Genomic DNA, 26,726 nt, shown 5'->3' with positions numbered 1-26,726 from the left:
GATGCCAAGAGAAAAGCTATTCAAAATCCTCAGCTGTTCAATAGCATTTTGAACAGCTGAGACAACACATAGTCTATATTTGAAATGTAAGTCAGCATTCAGGATTGAAGGAGGTACAGGAAAATGGTTTGATGTTTGAAGGAAAGTTGTATTCAACATGATATCAAAACTGGAGATGTTAATATCAGTTCCTTTCCTTCATGGTTACTCGATGATTACCATTCATTATTATAAATTATGGAAACAACTACCGTGTCATAGTAAAACTTCAATTTAATATAAACCAAAGTAATCACTTGAGGTTCGACTTTCATATCAAGTTCATCATCTGGAGTATACACACACACACACACAAAGAAACAAGCTACATTACAATCTGCATGGTATGCTAAAGTTACAGTAATTTGGTCATCCATTAAAACTACTGGTCTGAACTCTTGCAGAAAAAAAAAATTACTATATCAAAGCTAGAGTCCTGTTATTATTACTGTCTATTTGGTTACAAATCACTAATAGATATATTAAGCAAGAAAGCAACATGCATTCACATAATCACGCATATAAATTAGAACAAAACAGTATATGGTAACCAATAAGAGATGAAGTCATTGCTTAGAGTCCTAAATTAAAGGTTTGCTGGAAAACTCTAACTTTAGTAAGTTGAAGGTTGATCAAGATTTCACAGGCTTTTTAAATTTCATTTATACCAAGTTTTTGTATGATGTAAAGAACAGATACTTTTCCAATCAATTTGGTGTAGGGTGTTAAGAGCATGATCTGAGAGGCCTACTTTACCAAAATTGTTAAATTTAATGTGCCTCTTGTGTTTTTTTTTTTTTTTTTTTTTTTTTTTTTTTTTTTTTTTTTACAGACAGGAATTGTACGTGCAATTACACCAATATAAGGTAAGTTACAGGGGCAATGGATACAGTATACTGCAAGGTGGGCCAATGGGGGGGGGGGGGGGGGTGATGATCCATAGCAGGAGAGATGATCCTTAGGAGAGTTGAATATGTTTCTTAATTTTATAAGTGGTTTGAAAGGAGCATTACGATTATAATGGTGTAGAACTATTTATTTTATCTGATAACCTTTTAATGTATTAATAGCTATGGTTTTACTGTAATCTATGAGGGTGGGCTGAAAAGTTCTCAGACTCGACCATAAATGGCAACACCATCGGCAAGATTTTTTTTTTTTTTTCCGAAGCTGGTACATCTGTCATAAGCATCCATATGAAACTGCAAGTCATTCTATCAAGTAGTTTCTTTTATACATATGTCTGAAGCAAAAGTATTCTGTGTATCCCTTGAAATGGATAAAACTGATTTCGAAAGTTTATTTTTCACTTGGTTAGACTATAATAAATTTAGTTTAATCCTTTATCCAAGTGTGAGCAAACAAAGTTTGCGCCTGAAAGTATCTTCAGGACTGGGGTAAGGTGGTACAACACCAGCAACTCGTTGCAAAGGTGGAGCAAGCTAACATCACTCCTATCTCAGTATCTCCCATAATGCAAAACACATCTCCTTCCAGATATGTATAATGTTATGCATTAAGGAAAGGGCCACTACCCAGACTAGTTTCGACTTTTATTGAGGTCTCTTCAGTGGGAGCTAGGCCCAAGTGGAGATACCAGGCAGAAACATTATTATAGTCTAACCAAGTGAAAAATAAACTTTCAACATCTTTCTCTAAATCCAGAGTAATTTAATAAAAAGGTGGCACACCGTTTGGCAACTCCTATAAGTGGAGATGACCTTGCTAATGCTTCTGCCTAGTATCTCCACTTGGGCCTGGCTCCCACTGAAGAGACCTCAATAAAGATCGAAACTAGTCTGGGTAGTGGCCCTTCCTTAATGCATAACATTATACATATCTGCAAGGAGATGTGTTTTGCATTATGGGAGATACTGAGATAGGAGTGATGTTAGCTTGCTCCACCTTTGCAACGAGTTGCCCGGTGTTGTACCACCTTACCCCAGTCCTGAAGATACTTTCAGGCGCAAACTTTGTTTGCTCACCCTTGGATAAAGGATTATACTAAATTTATTATGGATAAAATTGAGTATTGTGCATTTATAAAATTCTTTGTAAAAGAATGTTTCGTGCCAAAAGAAATTCATTTGAAGTTCATAAAAGTTTATGGGCACTCTTCTCCTTCATTTTCGACAATTAAGAAATGGGCTGCCGAGTTTAAATGTGGCTGTACCAGCCTTGAACACGATCCACGTGAAGAAGGTCCAAAAAGTGTAACAACACCAAAAAGCATTGATCAAGTGCACGATATGGTATTGGATGACCGTAGAGTCAAAGTGTGTGAAATTGCTGAGAATATGTACATTTTAAAAGAACGTGTAGGATATATTTTGCATGAAGAATTGCAAATGAAAAAGATTTGCGAAAGATGGGTGCCTTGCTCATAGCAGATCAAAAACGCACTCGCATGAAAATCTCTGAACAGTACTTGGAGTGTTTTAACAAGAATAAAAACTGATTTTGTGCAGTGATTTATTACAATGAATGAGACTTGGGTTCACCATAACACACACCAGAATCCAAACAGCAGTCAAAACAGTGGACAGAAGCCGGTTGTTCGGCACCAAAGAAGACAAAGTCAGTTCATCAGCAGGAAAGGTGTTTTCGGGTGCTAAAGGCATTTTGTTTATTAATTATCTTGAAAAGGGTAAAACAATAACCGGGGAATATTATTCCGATCTTTTAAACAGACTAGATGAAAAAATTCATGAGAAAAGAGCTGGTTTGCAGAAGAAAAAAATCATCTTTCACAAGGACAATGCACCTGCCCACAAAGGTGTTCTGCAATGGGAAAATTAATGCATCTGCAATATGATTTGTTGGAACATCCACCCTATCTCTTCGCAAAACTCTTCCTCGCTAGTCAGCATTTTTCTTCGAATCAAGAGGTGATTGCATTTGTAAAGGGGTATTTTGCAGATCTTACTGAGAACCACTACAGGGATGGAATAATGGTACTGGAGCATCACTGGAATAAATGTATTAGTCTTAAGGGAGAAATTATTTTGAAAATAAAAATAATTTTGAAATTATAAATTCATTTTTTCATTGTTAGACCAAGAACTTTTCAGACCACCCTCGTATATTATACACATTTCTTGATGAAGTTTTATGAAGACTATTATTGATGGTATTTTTGCTATAGCCATTATTTATAAATGTATTGCTAATAATTTGTAATTCTTGTTTAAGAGCTTATTCATTAGAGCAAATTGCTATAGCTCTGTTTTTGTGGGTGTTAATGACTCCAAGATATTGTGTAGGATGGTGATAAGAGTTAGCATGTATATATTGGCCAGTATATACATGCTTGCGGTAGACTGTCACGTCTTCCATCTGGCAGTCTATCCTTTACTGTCTACTGTGGTGTAATAGAGTGGCCTTCTTCTAGTATATCCTGTGGTTGGGTATCCAAAACATGATCAGCAACTCCTGAGTGGCTCTATTGGTGGAACCAGATGTAGTCCTTGTGTTCGGATATCCTAACATTGGTATTGACATCCTATATCCATTTGACCGCATGGCTTGGATATACTTCACAATATTTTTACACACCAAAACAATCAACACCATCACCCCAGGATCCAGTTTACCTTGGAAAAGGAAAACAACAAGTCTCCTATTCCTATATACTCTGATTACATGCCTGTCTGAAGGATCTCAGGCATTCTCATTTACAGAAAACCTACTCATACAGGTAGATACATTCACCAGCAATCACCCTGCCCCTCCCAACAATATGAGATAATAAAAACCCTATATAGCAGGGCAAAATTAATCTGTTTAGATAACAGAGCCCTAACTACTGAATTACACCATATCCTTAACACTTTCTTAGCCAATGGCTACAACCCCCAAAAAAATAATAAAACCATGTAACAGCAACCCCCCATCCCATCCCCTTCAAAGCAAAGATTACTCAAAATCTATCACGATTTCATATATCTGGGGCACATCCGAAAAATTAACAAAAATCCTAAGGAAATAAGACCTTACAACTCTATTACGCCTCAGCAAAATATGAAAGACTATTCATCGAATCTGCCTCAACTTTGAAAAACTTTCCAGACCCCAACAAATTTGGGTGCATGAGACTGCCCCAAATCTGGGAAGCATACATTTTAAGAATGTCAGCCAACAGACAAGACAACCCAATTTAGTCCACTAGAGGACTCTAGGCACAACTTCTGTTGCCTTTATTCAGCCTCATTTGCTCAGAGTTAGTGCCTGCTTGCACATATTGTTTTTTGTGACCCCAGTTGATGGCAATGTAATATTGCCAAAATATAGGAAAGTATTATTTAAAGTTTTTTATAATTAATATTCTAGTATACGTCGTCATTTCCTGATAAAGTAAAAGCTATGTACTGTGGGTTAGCTAAGGATTTTTTCTATTTTTATATATTTCATACGTTTTTTTTTGCATTTCTTAATTTATTATTAACATAGTCAAAAACCCTGCTCTAGAGACCAAACATGGAATTTCATCCCAGATTAGAGAATACATATATGAGATTTTGGAGAAAGATTAGTAGACTGAATAGATGGCATCAAAATCACATTAAAAATAAGGATTAATTTTAAAATTATGAGTATTCAGGAAGGTATTAGTAGAACTAATCTCAGGTGGTATGGCCACTTAGAATAGGAGATAAGGAGTTAGTAAAACAAGTGTTCTTGTCAGGATGTCAAGAAAAGACCCATACCAAGATTTAGGTGGAATGATACATTAAAAGAGCATTAGAGGACAGAAATATAACATCTGATAACACTAGAATCTTGCAGATAGCAGATAATTTTTTTAACTTTTTGTTATTGGACTATCACCAATATCTTGTACACCCATGATAGTACATATCAGAAATTTGATTACGATGATCTCCTATTACGATTTTCCTCCTAATTCATCATCACTTGGCAGCAATTGTTCGATCTGATATTTCTGTCTTCTGAGACACTTTGAATGACTGCATCAAACCACTTAGATCCTAGTATTCCTCCAGGTGTTCCTTCCTATCATTATGGTATCAAATACCTGTTTTGCTAACTTTTCCTTTCTCATTCTGTTCAAGTAACCAAACATCATCAGATTAGCACTGTTCAAACATTCTGGAATACTAACAATGATCTGTTCCTTCATATGATTCTGCCATCCATGCCATCTGGTCACTCCACTTATTTTTTATCATGATATCTCGTCTTTGATCAGCAGTTATTTCTAACAAACTCTCAGTCATAAATCAAAACTGATTTGAACACTTGTCTTGTTAATTTCATTAACAATTATAAATAATAAATGATTATGAAATAAAAATTTCATTTTTATTTCATAATCATTTATTCAAATGGTTCCTCATTATATCAGCTTTGTTTAATCCATTGCCTATTTAATTTGTCATCTTCACTAAAAACCATATAACTAAATAGCTGAAATATATTTTACTTTTCTATAGGGTTTTCCACTGGGAAGGTAGTTGAAAATTTTCATGCTATAGGGCAGTAGCGTTCAACCTTTTTTACTATGCGAGCTACTTTTCTATAAAAAGTTATTCGGCGATCTACTCTCTTATATACAAGTTATTCGGCTATCTACTCTTTTATATAGATCACATTCCCCCAACCTGATATCTGATTACACACAAATAAACAACTAAAATAAACACACAACTAAAAACTTTGTTTATTTAAAAATTTATTTATCACTTTTAATTATTTTAATACAACAAAAAAATAAAAACAAATATATTGGAATAAAATATTTATTTCTCTATTTTGGAAAACCAAAGTTAGAAAAAACAATAGATGGATTACAAACTCACAAGTTACAGGAAATGCTGGTTGATTAAAAAAAAAAAAAAAGAAGTTAATGTGAAATTTGGCATTGTTTGGACCTCGTAATATTTTCATAGTCAAGTTGATATGAAGAAGTGGCCAATCGCAGACAATCATCCAAATGATCATTTGTAATTTGATTTCTTAATCAATTTTTTTATGAAGGTCATATTTGAAAAACGGATTCTGACAAGTATTTCGATCCGAAACACAACAGAATTTTTCACGCAATATCAGTTAATATTGGGAATTTTTCATGTGCATACTTCCAAATAACTTCATTGTTTATTGATTTTAAATATAAACTATTCTGAATGTTTATTATCTCAAGTTCTACTTCAGCTATTGGTTCATATCAAACAGCCCACTAATTTTATTTGAAATTTCTGTGATGCTCAAGTTTTCTTGAAATGGATTATTGATAAAAGATACAATCATTTCAGTTTTATTAAAATCTTTAAATCTTGAATTTATTTCTTCCTCAACTAATTCTATTTCACGAATAAATTCTTTTAAATCATAGCGAAGCATTACTTGATTTTGTTCAAAAAATTTTAATAAATATGGGAGATGCCTAAATTCGCAGTCATTTATATTTTTCTTTGTTGGAAAGTTTTTATTGAACTTAACATGTCAATTAAATTTTTATCTCTACCTTGTAACTCTAAATTTAAATTGCTTAATTTCGTACAGAAATCTGCTAAAAATGATAAGTGTAACAACCATCTTTTATCACTCAATTGTGGATAAATATCTCCTTTTTCATCAAGAAAAATTTTTATATCATTAATTAGTACAAGAAATCTTTCTAAAAATTGACTTCTGCTAAGCCAGAGAACATTATTGTACATCAGAAGTTCCCTATCATCATCTGCCTGTAATTTAAATAACTGCCGTTGCAGGACTTTTCCTCAAACAGAATTTATAATTTTAAATGTAATATCCAAAACATCTTCTGTGTTTAATCTTTTACTACACAGTACTTGTTGTTGAATAATACAGTGGTACGTTAAAAAATCTGGATATTTGTCATCATTTTTACATAATGAAATGAAGCCTGATTTATTATCTATCATTGCAGGAGCACCATCAGTAGTAGTAGACACAAGTTCAAAAAGCGGTTTGTGAAACAAGACAAAAAAGTTGGTGTTGTTTCACAAATTCATCAAATGCCGAAAAAATGTCTTCTCCGCTAGTCCTTCCCAATAATGGTATAATTTTCAAAAGTTCTTCTTTACTTGAATAATCTTGAAATACTATGCGAATAAATACCATTAATTGAGCAATATCAGTGAAGTCGTTTGATTCATCAAATTGTCATGAAAACGCAACACACTGGTGAATGTCCGACATTAACCAGGCCTGGAAACTTTTCTCTGGCAATTGGAACTTTTTCTTTTTGGCAATTTGAAACCTTGTCTGCGGCCTAGAAGTAGTCACTCTCTAGCGAAGTCTCGAACCGAGAAGCTCCTTTCTGGAAACGGGAAACTCCTCTCTCAAGCAACGTGGATCTGGACAGTCTCTCTGACAGTGACTCTGGACCAGGCAGCCTCCTCTCTGACAGCAATTCTGGAACAGTGACGCATTCTGCTTGCTTCAGTCCCTTTATATTAGGGTTCCTCTGAGACCTCGCATGAAGTTTGGCAACCCCCAAAGAATCGGTATAAGTCTTTCATCTTAAGTTTCAAGTTCAGCTTGCCTTTTGTTCTCCTCCACTTTCTTTTGATTGCAAGTTGCCGGCCATCAGAAAGTTGTTTGAACTCTTTCTGACTGACTTCGGAGATGTTTACACTTAGAGCCTGCAAGCCTTTCTCATACATACAAGTTTCAATAATAATCTTTCTAATGCTGCCATGTATAGCTTTGGCGACAAAAACATTAACTTTGTTTTTAACACTCTAGCATATTCTTATTAAAGCAGTATATACAGTTAGCTCCAAAAGAGTTATTTACAAAAACATCTAATATAAACTATACCGAGACAAACAAAGTTTATTTTTTACAATATTCACATGGGACTTAACCTAAGTAAAAAATCAATGTAATGTGCTTTGGAATATTTAATATTTAAGCTACAATCGAGTTTTTACACTTTGCTTATAATCGTATTCACTCGGCTCGCTGTTTGACTTCCACTGATCCAAATTAATTCATTTACCCGGACTTATAAGAAAATTACTGATTTGAGAATTTTAACGAAAAATAAATAAACAATAGCAATACACTTAAAGCAAATTAAAAATAATACAAAATAATGATAAATAAAATATTAAGTTTTCAGTTTTAATTAAATTTGTAAGTAAGGAGGAATACACAAGAGATCGACCAAAAATCGCTCCACGATCGACGAGTGAACGCCCCTGCTATAGGGCATAGATGGCGAACCTATGGCATGCATGACAGCGATGGCATGTCCGAGAATTGCTGGCACATCGACGATTTACAGGTGATATCCTTTTATACGCTTATAAATTATTCAACTTTTTTTTAATTATTACAATACGTACAAGTTAAATTTTGTTTTACACGAGAGAGCAGCTATGAAGACATGCATATGATTGGTGCATATTAACAAAAAATCATGTGATCCAAAGACAAAAGCAATCAACAATTGTTGAGTTGAAATGCTAATTCTCTTCAACGGAATTCCATAACATCTGAAACTGTCATAACATTCACAATATATTTCCTAGTTTTAACACATTCACGACGGGTGTTGTTTATCGTTCCGACGGAACTTCTCATTACCAGCGGGCTCAACTCACACAAAGTTTCAACCCTTGGTTGAATTTTATTCCTGCTTGTTTGGGTTGAGCTGGCAGGCAAACTCACACACGCATTATATGTACAGTGGCCATATTTTTTGGAGAAAATAAAGGACAAATCAGAAATTGGTTCATAACAAATAAATAAAAAAAACAGGTTGCGTTTATTTGTTTCACTAAAACTAAAAAGCTTTATAACGTTTATTGTAAAATAAACGTTATAAAGTTAAAATTTTTAAAACGTTTGTGTTTTAAAAATTCATAAAAGTGTATTCAATCCAGGTCAAAGTTCCATTTGGTATAAATCTATGCTTTCAATGTTTCAATTTTTAATTATTTTTTTTTCCACTGGTCCATATATTTTTCACTAATGAAAATACTTGTTCAGTGGGGACATTAGATCCAGGGAGACATAAGCAAAATTCAACGATTTTTAAAAGATACATGTTTATCTGCAAAATATTTAAAATATTCAATCCTACTACGTCATTTTGTCGCCATTCTTCGATCTTTTCACTGGTGACATAACTTTTACTACACGAAACTTCATCAAATAATTCACCATCATTTACATTTAAGTTCCAGTGATTGGAAATGAACAAAACACTTTCTTTGATCTTCACCCGCAGAGAGATTTCTCGTAGTAGGACCCATTCAAATACTTCTATTTCCACAAAACAGCTGTCCCAGTTATTTAAATAATCAATGCAGGTTTGGTAAAATTTATGAATTGCATCTTTAAATATGCTGGCGTTTACTATTTCGATTCACAAAATAAAGGACAAAATGGCCATTTAAGAAAAAAAAAAAATCTGAAGGACAGAGCAGTGAAATAAAGGACGTATGACCACTGTAATTATATGGCATGTTTCAATCTGTGGTAGAATTTTATTTGAAGTTACCCTTTGTGATCTGTCATAATGACATCGACTCGATGTCAACGAGAATTTCAAATGCAATAAAACAAACACTATTTCATGTAATTGAAAAATTGGACAACAGTCGAGTTCTTTAGTTAGATACTGTGTTTCAGTGCAACATATGGTAGCACTGAAACACAGTTGTTGACTTGAGTCTGTACAGCATAGTTTCTGTGGGACGGGACAATAATAGTGCAATTAGAGACAACTGGAATAAAAACGGTGCTAACTAATAAATCACACTATTTGTTGAGAAATATATTACACAGTCTGCAAAAGCCTCTGTACCTTATTCAGGGTTACAATAAAACTGCACTTGTTTTTCTTGCATCTGCTGTATAATGGCTTTGGGGAGGGCGTTTTTAACCGAGAAGGGAGCAAGTTACTATCACCTCGACGTGAACATGTCTAAACATTTTGTGTGAGAGGTAATATGCAAAACTTTTTGATGTCTTCTTTCGTAAAGTAAAATCAGGGGTGCGAGTTATATGTGAGAGCAAGTTATATTCGAGTAAAAACAGTAAGCATTTCGCCGACAAGTTGAGCTTTCCCTGCTCAGCTGACTTCTATGGTGAGTTACAATGCATAATATTTTTCTCACTACTGTTTTTTTTTTTTTTTAAAACCAACATTAAAATCAATTTAATAATACAATAATCAATTTTACACTGAATAATATTATAAATTTATATATAAATAAATATTATAAATAAAATAAAATATTTATAAAATATTATATATTATTATAAATTAATTAATACATTTTCCAATAATTTTTCTCCTACTTAAAACTGCCCAGCACATCAGCAACTTGATTTGTAAACTTTTGGCATGCGCACATAAAAAGGTTTATCACCACTGCTATAGGGCATGGTGTGTGAAAGATACTGATGAAGAAATGTATAAACAACTTGAGTTAGGTGACAAAGGAAGGTGATTATTATAAGCACTTTTAATTATGGTGGTATAGATCAGAATGATGAGATAGCATTTGGGAATAAAGAAATGAATTTCTTGAGTTATTGAGAGACAACTATCTCAGGTGGCATAAAAAGTAGGGCTGCGAGGATCAAGAGTTTTAGATCTGATCATTTTATCACACAGATCTTACACACTTTCCTCCAGCTGGTAAAAGTGATCATAGAGTGATCACCTGGGTTGTGGCTAGCCATATACAAACTTCTATGAGGAAAGCATATATGTGGAAGTAGTACAAGGATGGTGATTATGACATGCTTAGGAAGCAGCCTGGAGCTATAAGGAAATAAATGCTGCTTAGGAACTGACAAACAAATACATAACAGCATCAATGTGTGAATATATTCTGAAGATCAAAAGGCTGAATAAGATAAGTGTAAAATAGATGAATGAGGAGCTTAAGCATGAAATCTGGAAGAAGAAAGCACATTGAAGGAAGTACAAGATGAATAATTACAATAATCAGTTACACGAAGAGTATCAAGAAAAAGTCAGAAAAGTGACTCAGTTACTAAGGACAACAAAACTGCCAGTATGAACAGAAATTAGCAAATCAGGCATAAAAAAATCCTAGAGTTTTTTTAGATATGTGGTAAGTAGAAGGAAGAATGATTATTTTAAGATGATGTTAATGGATGAAAAAGGTAGAATGGTAACTGCTTCAGAAGACATTGTTGAGGTATATCATCATCATCAAATTCCTGCCATGTACCCTCAAGGGGTGTACAGGATATGACAGTACTACATGAAAAAATTACATCATTACTAACTTCCTATCAACAATTTTCCTCCAAATCAGTCTGTTACTTGTCAAGACTCCAACATTATCAGTTCTTGTATTTCTATCGTCTAAGGCACTTTGTACCGTATCAATCCACCTATATCTTGGTCTTCCTCTGGGTCGTTTTCCTGCCAACCTGGCAGAGAACACTTGTTTTGCTAATCTTTCCTCTCCCATTCTATTTAAGTGACCATACCACCTGAGATTAGCTCTGCTAACGCATTCCTGGATGCTGACAATGTCAAGTTCTTTCCTAATATCCTCATTTTTAATATGATATTGCCATTGATGCCATCTGTTCATGCCTGTGATCTTTCTCAGCACTCACATATCTGCAGTCTCTAGTCTTTGGTCAAGTGTTTTACTTCTGACCCAGCGCTCAGATCCATAAGTTAAAACTGGTTTGAACACTGTCTTGTATACAGCTAATTTAGTGTTCCGACTAATTTCTCTCTTATTCCATATGAATTTATTCAATTGACTTCCCACCATACCAGCTTTGCTGATTCTGTTCTCTATTTCTATATATAATTTACCATCTTCAGTAAAAATTGTGCCTAAGTAGCTGAAATGTTTTACTTGTTCCACAGGTTCTCCATTCACAACACAGTTGACATTTTCAATGATTCTGCCTATTTTCATTGTCTTTGTCTTTTTATTGCTGACCTTCATACCATATCTATTACAACAGCTATTCAATTTAGTCAGAGAATCTTGCAGACTTGTAGCGGATTTATTTAGAAGTATAATATCATCCGCATAAAGCAAAGAGCTGACATTAACATCTCCAATTTTGATATCAGGTTTAATACCACTTTCCTTCATAATGTGATCCATATAGATAATGAATAACAGAGGGGATAATGTACATCCTTGTCTCACACCAGATTTAACATTAAACCATCTTCCTGTACTTCCTTCAATTCTAACTGCTGACTTACAACAAGACTAAGTATTGCTTGATATAATGCCCCATTGACACCATATAACTGCAGCATATTGAATAGCTTCTCTCTTGGCACCTTGTCACATGCCTTTTCCAAATTGACAAAACTTAAATACAGATCTTTGTTATATTCCCATGCTTTCTCGACTATTTGTTGTAAAGTGAAGATCTGATCCTGACAGCCTCTATTTGGCCTGAATCCAGCTTGTTCTTCACCAAGCTTTTCTTTCACAATTCTTCTCTCTTGGCACCTTGTCACATGCCTTTTCCAAATTGACAAAACTTAAATACAGATCTTTGTTATATTCCCATGCTTTCTCGACTATTTGTCGTAAAGTGAAGATCTGATCCTGACAGCCTCTATTTGGCCTGAATCCAGCTTGTTCTTCACCAAGCTTTTCTTTCACAATTCTTCTCAACCGTTTCTCAAGTATACTTGCATAGATCTTGCCAGGAACACTCAGTAGGGAAATACCTCTGTAATTCTCACATGCAGTTTTATTTCCCTTTTTATATATGGGTACTATGAGAGCTCTACTCCAATCATCAGGAATTCGTCCCTATGTCCAGACTTTCTGAACTATGCAGTGCAGCCACTTTAAGACTTTTATACCACCATACTTCAGCATTTCTGGTCGAACATCATCTACTCCTGCTGCCTTTCCACATTTCAAGCCTTTGATGGCTTTTTCTACTTCAAGTATGGATATGTATTCCTGACTGCATGCCTGGTCAGTGTTTTTTATCACTGTGCTATCATCACTGCTTGTTTCATTTAGCAGTTTTTCAGAGTAATCACTCCATACTTCAAGGATATCTTTTTCTCCTGTTTTCATGTCACCTTTATCATCTCTAACTCCTTTTACACACTGTTTAGCTTTCTTACATTTGTCTCTGTATTCTGTAAGAGAAGCTGACTTATTTGCCAGAAACTTTTGATATGCTTTCTTCTTTTCCTTCACTGCCTCTTTAACTTCCTGTGTCCACCAGGGAGTTCTGATTTTTTTATCCTTGCACACAACCTCACCACATGCCTCTCTGGCAGAATTAATCAATGTTTTCTTCAGAGTTTGCCACTGAATCTCCAAGGTTTGATTCCTGTTTTCAAACTCTTTCATTTTTTCTTCAATAATCTTTGTGTATTTTAGTCTACAGCTCATATCTGAGAGCTGCTCAACTTTTATTCGCTTTAAAACTTTCTTACATGTTATTCTTTTCAATATGAAATTCAATTTTATCCTGCTCAAGACTAAATAGTGATCACTTCCAATTTCAAATCCTCTGCACACTCTGGTGTCCTGCACCAGGGAAAAAACATCACTATCAACAATAACATAGTCAATGAGACAATTCTTAATCCTGGCCTCTTCTCTCCATGTGAATTTGTGCACATTTTTATGTTGGAACATGGTGTTAGTAATAACCAATCCGTGTCCTGAGCAGAAATCCAACAGATATTTGCCATTATTATTAGCTTTGCTCTTTTCTCCAAATTTTCCCAAAATATTTTTGTATGTCTCACAATCATTTCCTACTCTGCTATTTAGATCCCCTACAAGGACCAACTTTTCCTTTTTCATTGTGTCAGTTGCTTTTTCTAAAGCCTAAAAAAATTCCTCCACTTCTACCTTAGTAGAACCTTCTGTGGGACCATAGGCACAAATAAGTCTCATTGTCCAGTTCCCCATTCTCATATTTGCCCACATTACTCTACTTGAGACTGACTGCCATTCAAGAAGATTAGCCTTGTATTTTGTGTTGAATACTATGGCTACTCCTTCTTTTCCTTGATTGTCATTGCCTGAATATAACATTTTGTATTTATTGCTCAGAAAGATCTCACCAGTTTTGGTCTTTTTTGTTTCAGTCACCCCTATTATGTCGATCTGGTACTTATCTAATTCCTCAGCTAGCTCCATTTCTTTGCCATTCAGGCTTCTTACGTTGATAGTACCGATCTTTAACTCTGGTGATGATGAGTTGGAGTTTGTTTTCAGATTTGTTCCAGTAGCTGACTTTTCGCTGTTCGCCCTGGTTCCCTGGCAAAAACAACGGGGGCCTTGTTTAACCGGGCGACGCCCCAGCCGGCATGAAATTTTGTCATGTTGTACCATCATTTTTTTTTTTGGTTTAACCAATAAGAATACAATTTGGTCGGCTAAATCCCAAATTGCCAGCCCATCCTCGTTCGTTCAGTATCAAAGTAGATACCCAACAGGGTGCCCCACGAGAAGGTGAGGATTGGACATTAGATCAGAAGCCCTGGTCGGTTCTCCGCATTCCTTTAACGGCTATGTGTAGGTCTCCTCTCAGTTATACAGCTTTGACCCTTAAGCACCCCGTTGAGGTATATTCAGTAATCAATTTATAAGGGTGTTTTATCCTCATTAGAGTGAAATAATGAGGAACTTAAGTGTGGAGAACATAGGAGATGATGGCTTAATTGTGAGTGAGCAGGAAGTATTTGAGGAATATCCTTGATTTCAATAAGGCAACAGAATTTGATGACATATCACCACACATCTTAAGGGAATGTTCCAGGGAAATGGCATGCCTGTTTAATAAGTCATACAACAGCACAGGTCCCAAGGGAATGGAAAGAAGGTAAAATTGTTCCACTGCATAAAGGTGATGATAAGGCTGTAGCTTCAAATTTTAGGCCAATCTGTATATCTGGAGTTGTGGAGAAGATACTGGAGAGATTGGTGAGAAGCAGGACACAGAAATGGGTTGAAAATAGCAGTATTCTCTGTAGTTATCAGTATGGGTTTGTTAAAGGGTGATTATGTTTTACTAACTTATGCACTATAACAAGGTGACAAATACCTTGGACAGGGGAGATGCATATACAGTGGCATACTTTGATTTTGCAAAAGATTTTGATAGACTGCCACACAACAAGCTGTTAAATAAATTGAAACAGATGGGATTGGATAACAGGCTTCTGAGTTAGATCAGTGACTGGCTGTCAGATAGGGGATCAAAAAGTTGTATATGGGGGGGGGCATATCCCGAAAGAGGAAGGTCAGTAGTGGTGTACTGCAGGTGTCAGTTTTGGGACCATCCTTGTTAAATTTGCATATCATTGATATTGGGATGGGTTTAATTGGTGATATGCAACCATTTGCAGATTATGCATAATCGAAGAGATCAATGCAAAGAGCCAAGCAGATGTTATAGCCTTAAAGGAAGACTCGAATAGATTCCATAATGGGCAGGTAAGTGGAACTATCAGTTCAATGTTTGTAAAGTATGAGGGTTTTGAAATTTGGTAAGCAATGGTGAGATGCAAAGTGTACATTGGTGGGGAAACTTTAAAGGATGTAGGACTTTAAAGGTGGACAAGGACCTGAAATTCAGAGGCCACATTGCACAAGTTGTGGAGATGTCACATCGGATAATGGCAATGATGCGGCAGAAATAAAGAGTTTATGATGCCATTACATAAGGTTGATCAGGCCTCGTATGAATTATTGTGCACAGATTTGGTCACATTTGGGTTTCATGGTGACATGTTAGGAAGTGTCCAGAGAATTTTCACAAAGGTAGTCTGGTCTCTGGAATGTGGAATACTAAGACAAATTGAAAGAATGTAAATTTCAAAGCCTCATGAATAGTAAAAGGAGGAGGGGCGGGGAGAGAATTGAGACATATAAACTAGTCAAGAGTTGTTATCAGATTGACATGGAAAAGATTTCTCATAGAATGGGAAGGGGTGAGGGGCCAGAATGTGAGGAGTAGATTCTTTACATGGAAAATGGTTGTTGAGTAGAATGCATTGCCTGAGTGTGTTGTGAGTGGAGACACTCAACACACTCACAAAAATTTCGGTTTAAGGCATGGGTGCATGAGCGTTGTATGCAATAGTGTGTACACTTCCACGATGAGTCTGACTTCATGAAGGTAAGGTAATAATAACATTCCAGCTTATTTTCATAGTTTTTGGTATTTTTATTGCTAAAGTTATTCAATTTAAAGAATCCTAGACACAAACTAAATTTCTTTAGGAGTATATAACACCATGTGCATAAAAGTAAGAGCAAAGTTTGATATAACCAATTATGATATCAGGTTTAATGTTCCACTCTTATTCGGCTATGGATAGGAGTAGGGATGGTGTGCACCATTGTGTTGCACCTGATTTTACATAAAACAATCTTCCTGTACTTCCTTCAATTTCAACTGCAGACTGAGGACATAGACTATGCACTAATCTGTACAATGTTCCATTTACACCATACAATTGTAGTTTTTGAAAAGCTTTTCTCTTGACACCTTGTCATATGTGTTTTTCCATATCTGCAAAATTGTTAATAAGACAAAGAAACAACTGAATTACAATATAATAAACAACTGAATTAAGTCACACCTTTCTGTCTGCAAAAGCTAACCAGCGTGCACCCAGTGCTACTGGATTAACATTTGGTCCTGGAGATGGATAGCAACCTATTAAAAATATATATATAATAAATATATGAATTTTAAAAAATATATTAAAAATATAAACTTAAAAATAATTATTCTTATGTTTGTGAGGGTGGGGGGGAGCAAATTTCAAATTGTTAATTTACAGTTCACCAAGAGAAAAATTCTAATAAAAATTATTCCAATTAAACGGTTGGTTGGTTGGTTGGTTTATTGGCACAAAGGTCATACTGCACCATAGTAAAGATTACAGCAGTACACAAGGTTTAATAAACCACCAGAGATAAATTAATAAATAATATGCATGCTTACAATAATTAAGTTAAGCAATGCAGTATTTACATATAAATAAAACTTATCAAATATGTTTGCATAAATTAATTCTTTGTAAAAAGTTAAAAACACTGTGCAATTTCTCTCAGTTTGATAACATCTCCCTGAGTGTATATGGCTCAGCTAAATAGGTAAAAATTTCATTTCTCTCTCATGTGAATGTTAGCACTCCACCAGAATATGACAAATAGCAAGATGTGCATTGCATTTTTCACAATGTTTGTATAGTTGAGTTCACAGTTCACCTGAAAAAATTGCTCAACTTTAAAATTTTTAAAACTTTCTTACATACTTTTGTTTTCAATGGAATATTCATTTTTATCTTACTTAATACTAGAGAATTAAGAGAATTTCAAACCAATTTCAAATCCTCTCTACACATATCCTGAATCAGCATGAAGATATCACTTAACAATGACACAACAACAAAGCTTTTCTGATTTCTTGCATCATCTTCTCTCTGCATGAACTTGTGCACATCTTTATATTGAAAGATGGTATTGGTAATGACTAATTTATATCCTGAGCAGAAATCCAGAAGATTCCATTATTATTAGTCTTGACCTTTTCTCAAATTTTTCCAAAATGTTTCTATATGCATGGTAGAATTCATTTCTTACTCTGCTTTTTAGATCACAAACAAGAACCTTTTTCCATTTTCTTTATGTCAGCTGCCTTTAAAAGATTGATAAACTTTAAATTCATATCCTTGTTGTATTCTAATGATTTTTGAACTATTTGTTTCAAAGTGAAAATCTGGTCTTGACATACCCGTTTGGTTTTGTAAAAATAATCATAAATAAAATTCTGAATATTTTTACGAATTGTTTATGTTAAAATGTTTATTAGTTTTATAACACGCATTGTCAGCACTTGCGATGTGCCTGTTATTGAAATTGTTTTGTCAAAAATTATATGTAAAGCAGTTAAAAAATTGATGTAATTACTGATTTGATATTTGTATTACTTAAAAGAATTTTATTGTAATTTAAAATTATCAAAAGTTGTGTTTTATGAAGACATTCTCTTGTCGCTAACGGAGACAACATGCCAGCCATTTCACCCTAGTTTCTCGCTTGCCATTTTCAAGGAGTGCACATGCTCGCCGAGAAGTTTGATGTGTGATTGACAGCTGACAAGAAAGCGTTCGGTATCTGAGTAACGGCTAAAAACAAGAGAGTGTTCGGAAGGAATTTAGAACATAGGCCAGCAGATATTTAGGTTTGGAGGAACTTAATTTTTCTTATGTGACAGTCGGAGGAAAATTAATAGTATATTCTGAAAAAGGAATCGTGGAACTATTAAGTTTTAATGTGGAATAAGTATGTGGATAAATAAAAAAAAATATTGCTATATGCGTTTTAAACGGAATATTGGAGGAAACACTAATTGAAAGATTTATAGTAGAGTCCAAAAAGGGAATCCTAGAACTGTAAGTTTTTTTTTTTTTTTAAATGGAAGAGTTAAGACTTTCAATGAGTATTAGTGAATAAAAGAAGAAATTGCTATTTACATGCTAAAGGAATGTTCGAGAAAACTCTGATTAGGAAGTTTCTATATTAAAGACACTGGATCTGACTATTATTTCTACTGGAAAAGAGACAGAATTAAGTCAGGAAGAATTAATATGTGCTACATAAGTGATGAGAAAGGATCCTGTGAAAATGAAGAATAGAGTCATATCTTCAGAAAAGGGCCTTGACAGAGAGAGAAACTGGCTATGAACATTTTTTTCATTGTGCAAACAAAGTGTTTAGTCTGGTCTTAAGTGTAAGTTTAATTTTAAAAGGCCTTGGATCCAATTAAATTTGTAGTTAGTTATGTAAAGTTGTTTGAAGTGTATATATATTGTTTTTGTTTTATTAAATGTGTTTATTTTGGTCTTGAGTCAGTGATTATTTGGATTCTGAAAGAAAGAGTTAAGATCATTGCACCAATTTGGAATGAACCTCTTGTGCATATAATAATATATAGGTACACTCAGAATTAAAAAAAATAATTGTTAGAAACAGAGATCATCTCTATGGTAGGATTAAATATTAAGATAATATCTATGAATATCCTATATATATCTATATAAAAAATCACCAATTATTAACAGTTTAAACCCAGAGTGCCTTCTGTAAATTTCTCTACGATTTTTCTTAGTCTCAAATACATTGCATAAATATTATCTAGAACACCCAGTAAAGAAATTTCATCATATTTCTCATACTGTTTAATTTCTCTGGAAATTATCTGGAAATCTGGAATCCTCAGACCATGCTTTCTGAATTATTCAGTGCAGTTTTCTACCTCCATATTTGAGCACATGTAGTCAAATATCTACTTCAGATACCTTTCCACATTTTAGGTATTTTTCTTTATTTTATTTTTAATTCTTTGTGTTATAATACCCTAATGCTAGGGCAATAAGTAGCACACATCAATGGCATGCACAAATGCATGGTATACCACTGATACTTTACAATTTTAAATGAAAGCCTAACCAACACCTTCCCTATGTATCCTGTTTGTCATTTGCTGATTCATCCTCCAAAAGACCAAAGTTCTTTGACATTGATCTGACACTTGTGCATCCTTATAGGACTTCATACACAAACATCTCTCTTTGAGATGGTTATGGGAAGAGAGAAAAAGCCAGCAGTGAGCCATTTTTTTTTCTAAATAATATCTTTTAATATCCAGATCAGAGGAATAATAATTTATTTTATCTTCATTCACCTGATCTACGTCTTGGTTCAATCCACAGACCTGGATATCCAGGATGACAAGGCTACCATTCTTGAAGCCAAAAGATCAATCTTTCTTATGCCTACTCCAGTTCTAATATTTGGCTCCCTTCTCACCACCCATTCTTTCTGTTCTAATTGGTTCTTTATGGTAATACATATCACATCATGTCTTTTAATCTCTATGCTGTGAGTTGTTCTAAAACAACATTGAGATATATATATCCTAGTCTCTCTGAATCCACAGCCTGCAAGAACTATCTATATTATGTCTACTACAGACTATCCAAGCCCTGACCCAAAGATGTTAAGATGGAAACCTCTTTGAGTGACTGGAGAGCTTCCCATCGACCACATAGAAGTCTTTCCCATCTCTTCCTTTCAAGAGAGTTAAAAATAATATGCACTCCATATCAAAGTCCATCGTAATGCTTTAGTTAATTCTCATTAAATGAACGTAGTTCTAAAGGCAACTACAGTAAAAAGCAAAGATGAACATTGGAGTTTATTTAATATTAAATATTTTAGGAAAGGAACCATCCATTTGAATGCAGTCCTAATCCAACAGATTTAACATTTGCATAAAGATCAGTGACTGGAACATCACAAAGTCAAAATCTAACTGCTTGATGTACTAGTTTATTAGTCTATTCAAGATGGTCAAAGTTGGTTTCCCTAATACTAAAGAGTGGAATAATTTAGGTAACACAAACTGATTCAATAATGCAATGCATTGCTGAGGCTCCAACAGAACTTTGTGAAGGCTTATCAGAAATAACGAAAGTTGATTCGACCAAGGTTGTCATTCAGCAAGCAGTAAACACGTTAATCACAAATACTGTCACTTGTCCAGAATATCAATAAGTTCAAGAGGGCAGTTGGAAATATTAAAAATATAATCCTGTACTTTCAATTTTCTAGTGTGACCAGATGGTATTATGTAAGGTGATGGTAAAATACTTGTCACCATTAATAGCAAGACTTCTAGGATTTAAATACCGAGAAGCATGGTCTAACAATTCCTGAAGATCTTAGTTTCAGTAAAAAGTATCAAATCATCTGCAAATGGTATTGCATTTATTTGGCATCCAGTCAAATTAAAATCAATATATGTCAGCAGAGATGAAAGAAAGTCATCAGTAACAACATTCAAGATAAACAATAATAATAAATCTGTCTAACACCACGTACAGAAGGAATAGATAATGTCTTATCTCCAGTACTAATTGGAATAGATGATTTTACTATATAACTCAGAAATGTAATCTTTAAAAAGAACAGAACCAATATGTCAAGAACACAGTATGAGAGAGAGAGACTGTCAAAAGCTTTCTGTAAATCCAATGAAGTAATCGATGAGCTTCAGAAATTAAGTTAACATGATATTTTCAGCACATCCATCAGTAGAAATAAAGGCTCTTTATTTAATATCATGAGTAAATTTCTGTAAACACTTCAATATTTTGTGAAAGAGTCTAAGAATTATAGAAGCTATTATTATAGCAATAATAAGTCTGTATTGAGACAAATTAGCATTTGATTTTTTGGGAGATGAATATAGTCCTTGAACTTCTAAGCAATGGAGGAATATGATTAAACCAAGTGAAGATTTAACATTCTTTAGAAACTTGAGTAGAATATTCAACATAATTGTAATAAAAACTATCAGGACCAGGAGCAGAAGAGTTTTTACAGAAAGGCTGCTTAAATTTCTGATTGTTCAATCATATAATAAAGACAATCTGAATGCGATGGAGAACAATCAAAGCCAATTGGCTGAAATACAGTAGAGAATACCTAGCTTCAAAAGGCAGCAAAATCTGAAAATTGATCAGAAGATAGTTAAGTTCTCCTTCCTATATTAAACTTGATGATGCACCTCTATTCTTTATTCCTTCTCTTAGGAGAGGACACTTCCACACTCTCCATACAACTAACCCTTCAAGTGCCTACCACATGAGAATGACATTTTTGACAAAAGACTTGAAGTTATAGAAATAATAACCTTAAGCAATTGATGATATTAGGAGTCCAATGCAAGTTCTTGTACAGACTGAGCCAAATAAGAATCCAAAGTGTTTCATTCAAAGAACATTTTTTTATGTTGCTCCTACCCATGAAAGGTTTTTTGCAAAACTACAGTACATTTTGTACAGTGGGCAGGCCAAGGATTTTTTTTTGATTAATTATATATTTTTAATTAATTTTTTTTCTATAGTCCAGGAACCTGCTCTAGAGACCAAATGTTTTGCAAGTCACTTCAAGAACAGTGGTCTCACATTAGCCAATTAAATTCATCTCCTGCCTAAGACAATCACAAACATCCATGCACACGGCAAGATTCAAACCTGCAGTCTGCTGGTTGGAGAGTAGGTATGCTGACCACTCAGCCAACCAGACTAATGTAATTACAGAAGGCATGAACTCTTGTTCATTAGTTAACTGATACTTAACTAATGATCTATAGCTTTTCTATGCAATTTAATTTCATTGAAGGATCTATGGGAGAGAACAGATAAAAGAGACATAGTGATGTTTTGCTCACTAGCAATAAATAAGTTGACCTCTATGAAGCAAGAATTTGCTGTACTTCTGGTATACATCTACCCTTGGCCTGCTCTACACAGAGTTAACCTCAGCAGGATGTTCAGATGATTGATGAACACCAAGACCTCAAACAGAGGAGAAAAAATGAGAGCAGTATGAACACAAAAATGCACCTTCATTATAATTAGAAGATACAGCAGACAGAGTCGATGATAAGGATGACAATGCTATCCCAAGCAAGGAAAGTTCCTTTATAATCCTTGTTTTTATTGTACAAAACAAGAAAAAAAAAACTATCAGGGGTACTAACCCTGATAGGAGGAAATAGCATGTTCTGCTGCTGTCCAAAGCCAGATAACCTATCCTGCAAGAAGGGTGGTACTGAACACTTTTCAAGACCCAAGGATGGTATGAGGCAAGTTATATTATTATTAGGCTTCAAATGTCTCCATCACACACACACAGCTCATTATACTGTGACCTGAATGCATTCGCCATCTCCACACTCACCACACTTCCAGGCAATGCATTCCAACCACACATAAATCTGATCCACATTAATCTGTTAATAACCCCTAACAACTTATGTCAATTATGTCTCTCCTCATTCTACTATCCACTAGACTCTGCAATTTGCATTTCCTCAATCTGTTTTCATACTTCACATTCCAGAGCCACCAAAGTGAAGTGTCTCTAAACCTATCCAACAGCTTTTAATCCTTTTGAAAACCTCCTCAACTCATCTACTCTAAGATATCGCAAATCATATATGCTGCATCCCATCTGTAATCACCAAACTTTAAAACCTTTCAACTTTGCCATGTTGAACTGGCAGCCCATTCACTAGATGGATTTTTAATAGCACTTGTGGCATAATAAAAATGGTTTATTAAACACGCACATTCACAAGAATATATAGATATGCAAACAGGTCTTGTGAAAACAAATGTTGCCATTTGACTTTTACAAAATTTGGAAATTTGTAATTTTAAACAAAAAATATCAAGTTATTTATTTTCATGGCATTGATGACAACACAGAATGATAAGAAAATAATATTTATTAATTTATTTGCTGATATTTCGCTGGTATTATATCAAGCATCTTCAGAACACAAAAACAGTTTGTTACAGTACGCAAAACAACAATTTGGTATAACATTGGGACTAGTTTAAAAAAAAAATTGTAACGGACAACACAAGGAACTAAAGTCCTAATTAGGTGCCATCTGTGTTGGAAAAAGAGAGAAAACAAATATTAATTAGATCTTAAAATGACTGTCTCCCAGATTTTTGGTAAATGTATACAGCCATACTTGTTGAAGTTTGGAGTATGTTTTAAAGCTTCTGTTAATTCCAAAAACAATCTCTCTGACTTATGACTCTTTGATGTATCACTTTTGTTTTCTTCCAATTAATCATATGTGAAGTGGTGTCCAAGGCATGGTCTGCTGGACCCGACTTACCATAACAATAGTGCCAGGTGTAATTTTTATGTTCACCAAGGCAGATGTCGACAGTTCTTCCTGTCTGTGCATAGTAAGCTCAGTCACAAATAGAGGGCACTTCATAACTCCTAGATGCAATTAAGAAGAGAGTTTGTCCTTAGATGAATGGATGAGAGTTGCCAATTTGACATAAGGTTTAAATACGATGTATAGCTGATATTTATTGAGCACTCTAGATATCTTTTTCAGATGTGCCCTGACAGTTTTGCTGCAGTCTTGTGTGATAGGCAATGGAGAGGATTTCTGGGGAGCATTTAGTATTTTTTCTATCCTAGTAGCATACCGTGACAAACTGTTTTTTGCTCTGAAGATGCTGGATATAATAACAGCCAATAAGTTAATAAATATTATTTTCTTATCATTCTACATTGTCATTAATACCATGCTTTATAGTACATGTCATTAATAACATGTACTGTGAACACAAACCTTTCCACGTGTTTAAAAAATATCAAATTTAATCTTCCTACTGGCCAAGGTGGATGAAATAGCCAGACCACCCCAGCATTTTTCATGGATCAAAACTTCATCGGCATTCTACCTTTTATCAAGTATTTATCCTCCTCCACCATTAATCCCTTAATGGCGATTTAGAGCCATTAGCAGATTAACTGTGGTGGAGTGACTTTTGTGTTACTTGTCTTTAAATGTATTGTGTTACTTGGAATTTCCTTTACTGCACTAGATTATTTGATCGTTTTTTTTTTTTTTTTTTTTTTTTTTTTTTTTTTTTTTTTTTGCTGCACAATTTATTTATTTTCTCTCTTTCCCAAAATAAAAAGTTTCACATCTACCAAAATAAATAATCAATCCTGAAATAACCACAGATCAGCCTTTGCAATGAATATATTTTAGTAATAGTAAATTTACTTCACTTTACTGACAATATAGATTTTTTTCACGAATTTTCAAATGTTTGTTTGTTGGCATTTAAAATATTTCGTCAAATATTTATATTTTTAAATAACATTTAGTGAAATAAATATGACATTTTGCTTTCTTTCTTTGTAAAATACCTTTATATGGATCGTCACATTTCAATTTTAGGAACGAATTTTTTTTTTTTTTTTTTTTTTTTTATGAACAACAAATGATTATAAACTGCATTACTCTGTTTTCTGTTTCCAATTGTGTCTTTTTTAGTATCAAAAATTTATATCCAAAATTTTATCAGAGACTCTTTGCCTTCTTCTTTTGCTTAAAATTGCAACATTTTTTTTTTTTTTTTTTGTAGGATGCACATTACTATAATATCCAGTGCTTAACCACTGTAGATATGTTGAAAATATAATAGGAAGGATATCCTGTATGGAATGATTCAAAATTTATGCTCATTTTTAAGATTTTTTACTGCAACTCCCCCAACTCTCTCCTCTCCTGGAACTGAGTTACATAACTGCTTTAAGTTTCTACTGGTTTGAAAGCTTTCAGACAGTATTCAAAATCTCTTATTTCAATAATAAAGTTAGTTTAATCCTTTATCCAAGTGTAAGCAAACAAAGTTTGCGCCTGAAAATATCTTCAGGACTGAGGTAATGTGGTGCAACACAAGGCAACTCCGAGCAAAGGTGGACCAAGCTCTCATCACTCCTTGTCTCAGAATCTCCCATAATGCAAAGCACATCTCCTTGCAGACATGTATACTGCTATGCATTAGGGGAAGGGCCACTACCCATAGCGGTTTCGACCTTTATTGAGGTCTCATCAGTGGAAGCCAGGTCCTGAAGTGGAGATATCAGGCAGAAGCAATGGAGAGGTCATCTTTTTCTATAGGAGTTGCCATAATCATCATCATCATCAAATTCCTGCCATGTACCCTCAAGGGGTGTACAGGATATGATAGTACTACATGAAAAAAATTACATCATTATTAATTTCCTATCTACAATTTTCCTCCAAATCAGTCTGTTACTTGTCAAGACTACAACATTATCAGATCATATATTTCTATCATCTAAAGCACTTTGTACCGTATCAATCCACCTATATCTTGGTCTTCCTCTGGGTCGTTTTGCTGCCAACCTGGCAGAGAACACTTGTTTTGCTAATCTTTCCTTGCCCATTCTGTTTAAGTGACCATACCACCTGAGATTAGCTCTGCTAACACATTCCTGGATGCTGACAATGTCAAGTTCTTTCCTAATATCCTCGTTTTCAATATGATACTGCCATTGATGCCATCTGTTCATGCCTATAATCTTTCTCAGGACTCTCATATCTGTGATCTCTAGTCTTTGGTCAAGTGTTTTACTTCTGACCCAGCTCTCAGATCCATAAGTTAAAACTGGTTTGAACACTGTCTTATATACAGCTAATTTATTGTTCCGACTAATTTCTCTCTTATTCCATATGAATTTATTCAATTGACTTCCCACCATACCAGCTTTGCTGATTCTGTTGTCTATTTCTATATTTAATTTACCATCTTCAGTAAAAATCGTGCCTAAATAGCTGAAATGTTTTACTTGTTCCACAGGTTCTCCATTCACAACACAGTTGACATTTTCAATGATTCTGCCTATTTTCATTGTCTTTGTCTTTTTATTGCTGACCTTCATACCATATCTATTACAACAGCTATTCAATTTAGTCAGAGAATCTTGCAGACTTGTAGCGGATTTATTTAGAAGTACAACATCATCCGCATAAAGCAAAGAGCTGACATTAACATCTCCAATTTTGATATCATGTTTAATACCACTTTCCTTCATAATGTGATCCATATAGATAATGAATAACAGAGGGGATAATGTACATCCTTGTCTCACACCAGATTTAACATTAAACCATCTTCCTGTACTTCCTTCAATTCTAACTGCTGACTTACAACTGAAATAAAGACTAAGTATTGCTTGATATAATGCCCCATTGACACCATATAACTGCAGCATATTGAATAGCTTCTCTCTTGGCACCTTGTC

The 26,726-nt window shown here is 34.3% G+C and overlaps 1 protein-coding gene across 1 annotated transcript in view; it reads right to left on the bottom strand.

The window, feature by feature from the left end:
* rudhira (breast carcinoma-amplified sequence 3 protein rudhira) overlaps nucleotides 1–26,726 on the bottom strand; it is a 532,797-nt gene that overhangs the window by 387,089 nt on the left and 118,982 nt on the right. The window contains exon 9 of the mRNA XM_090391579.1: nucleotides 16,631–16,707. Coding sequence (XP_090247705.1) covers nucleotides 16,631–16,707 — 77 coding nt within the window. The remainder of the gene's footprint in view (nucleotides 1–16,630; nucleotides 16,708–26,726) is intronic.

This window comes from Typopeltis vanoorti, chromosome 4 (genome assembly GCF_054136105.1).
Source record: "Typopeltis vanoorti isolate ZY-2024b chromosome 4, IOZ_Tvanoo_1.0, whole genome shotgun sequence".
In the NCBI taxonomy this organism is placed as follows: Eukaryota; Metazoa; Arthropoda; class Arachnida; order Uropygi; family Thelyphonidae; genus Typopeltis; species Typopeltis vanoorti.
The sequence above is the reverse complement of the archived record's forward strand: the minus strand, read 5'-3'. Positions and strand labels throughout refer to the sequence as shown.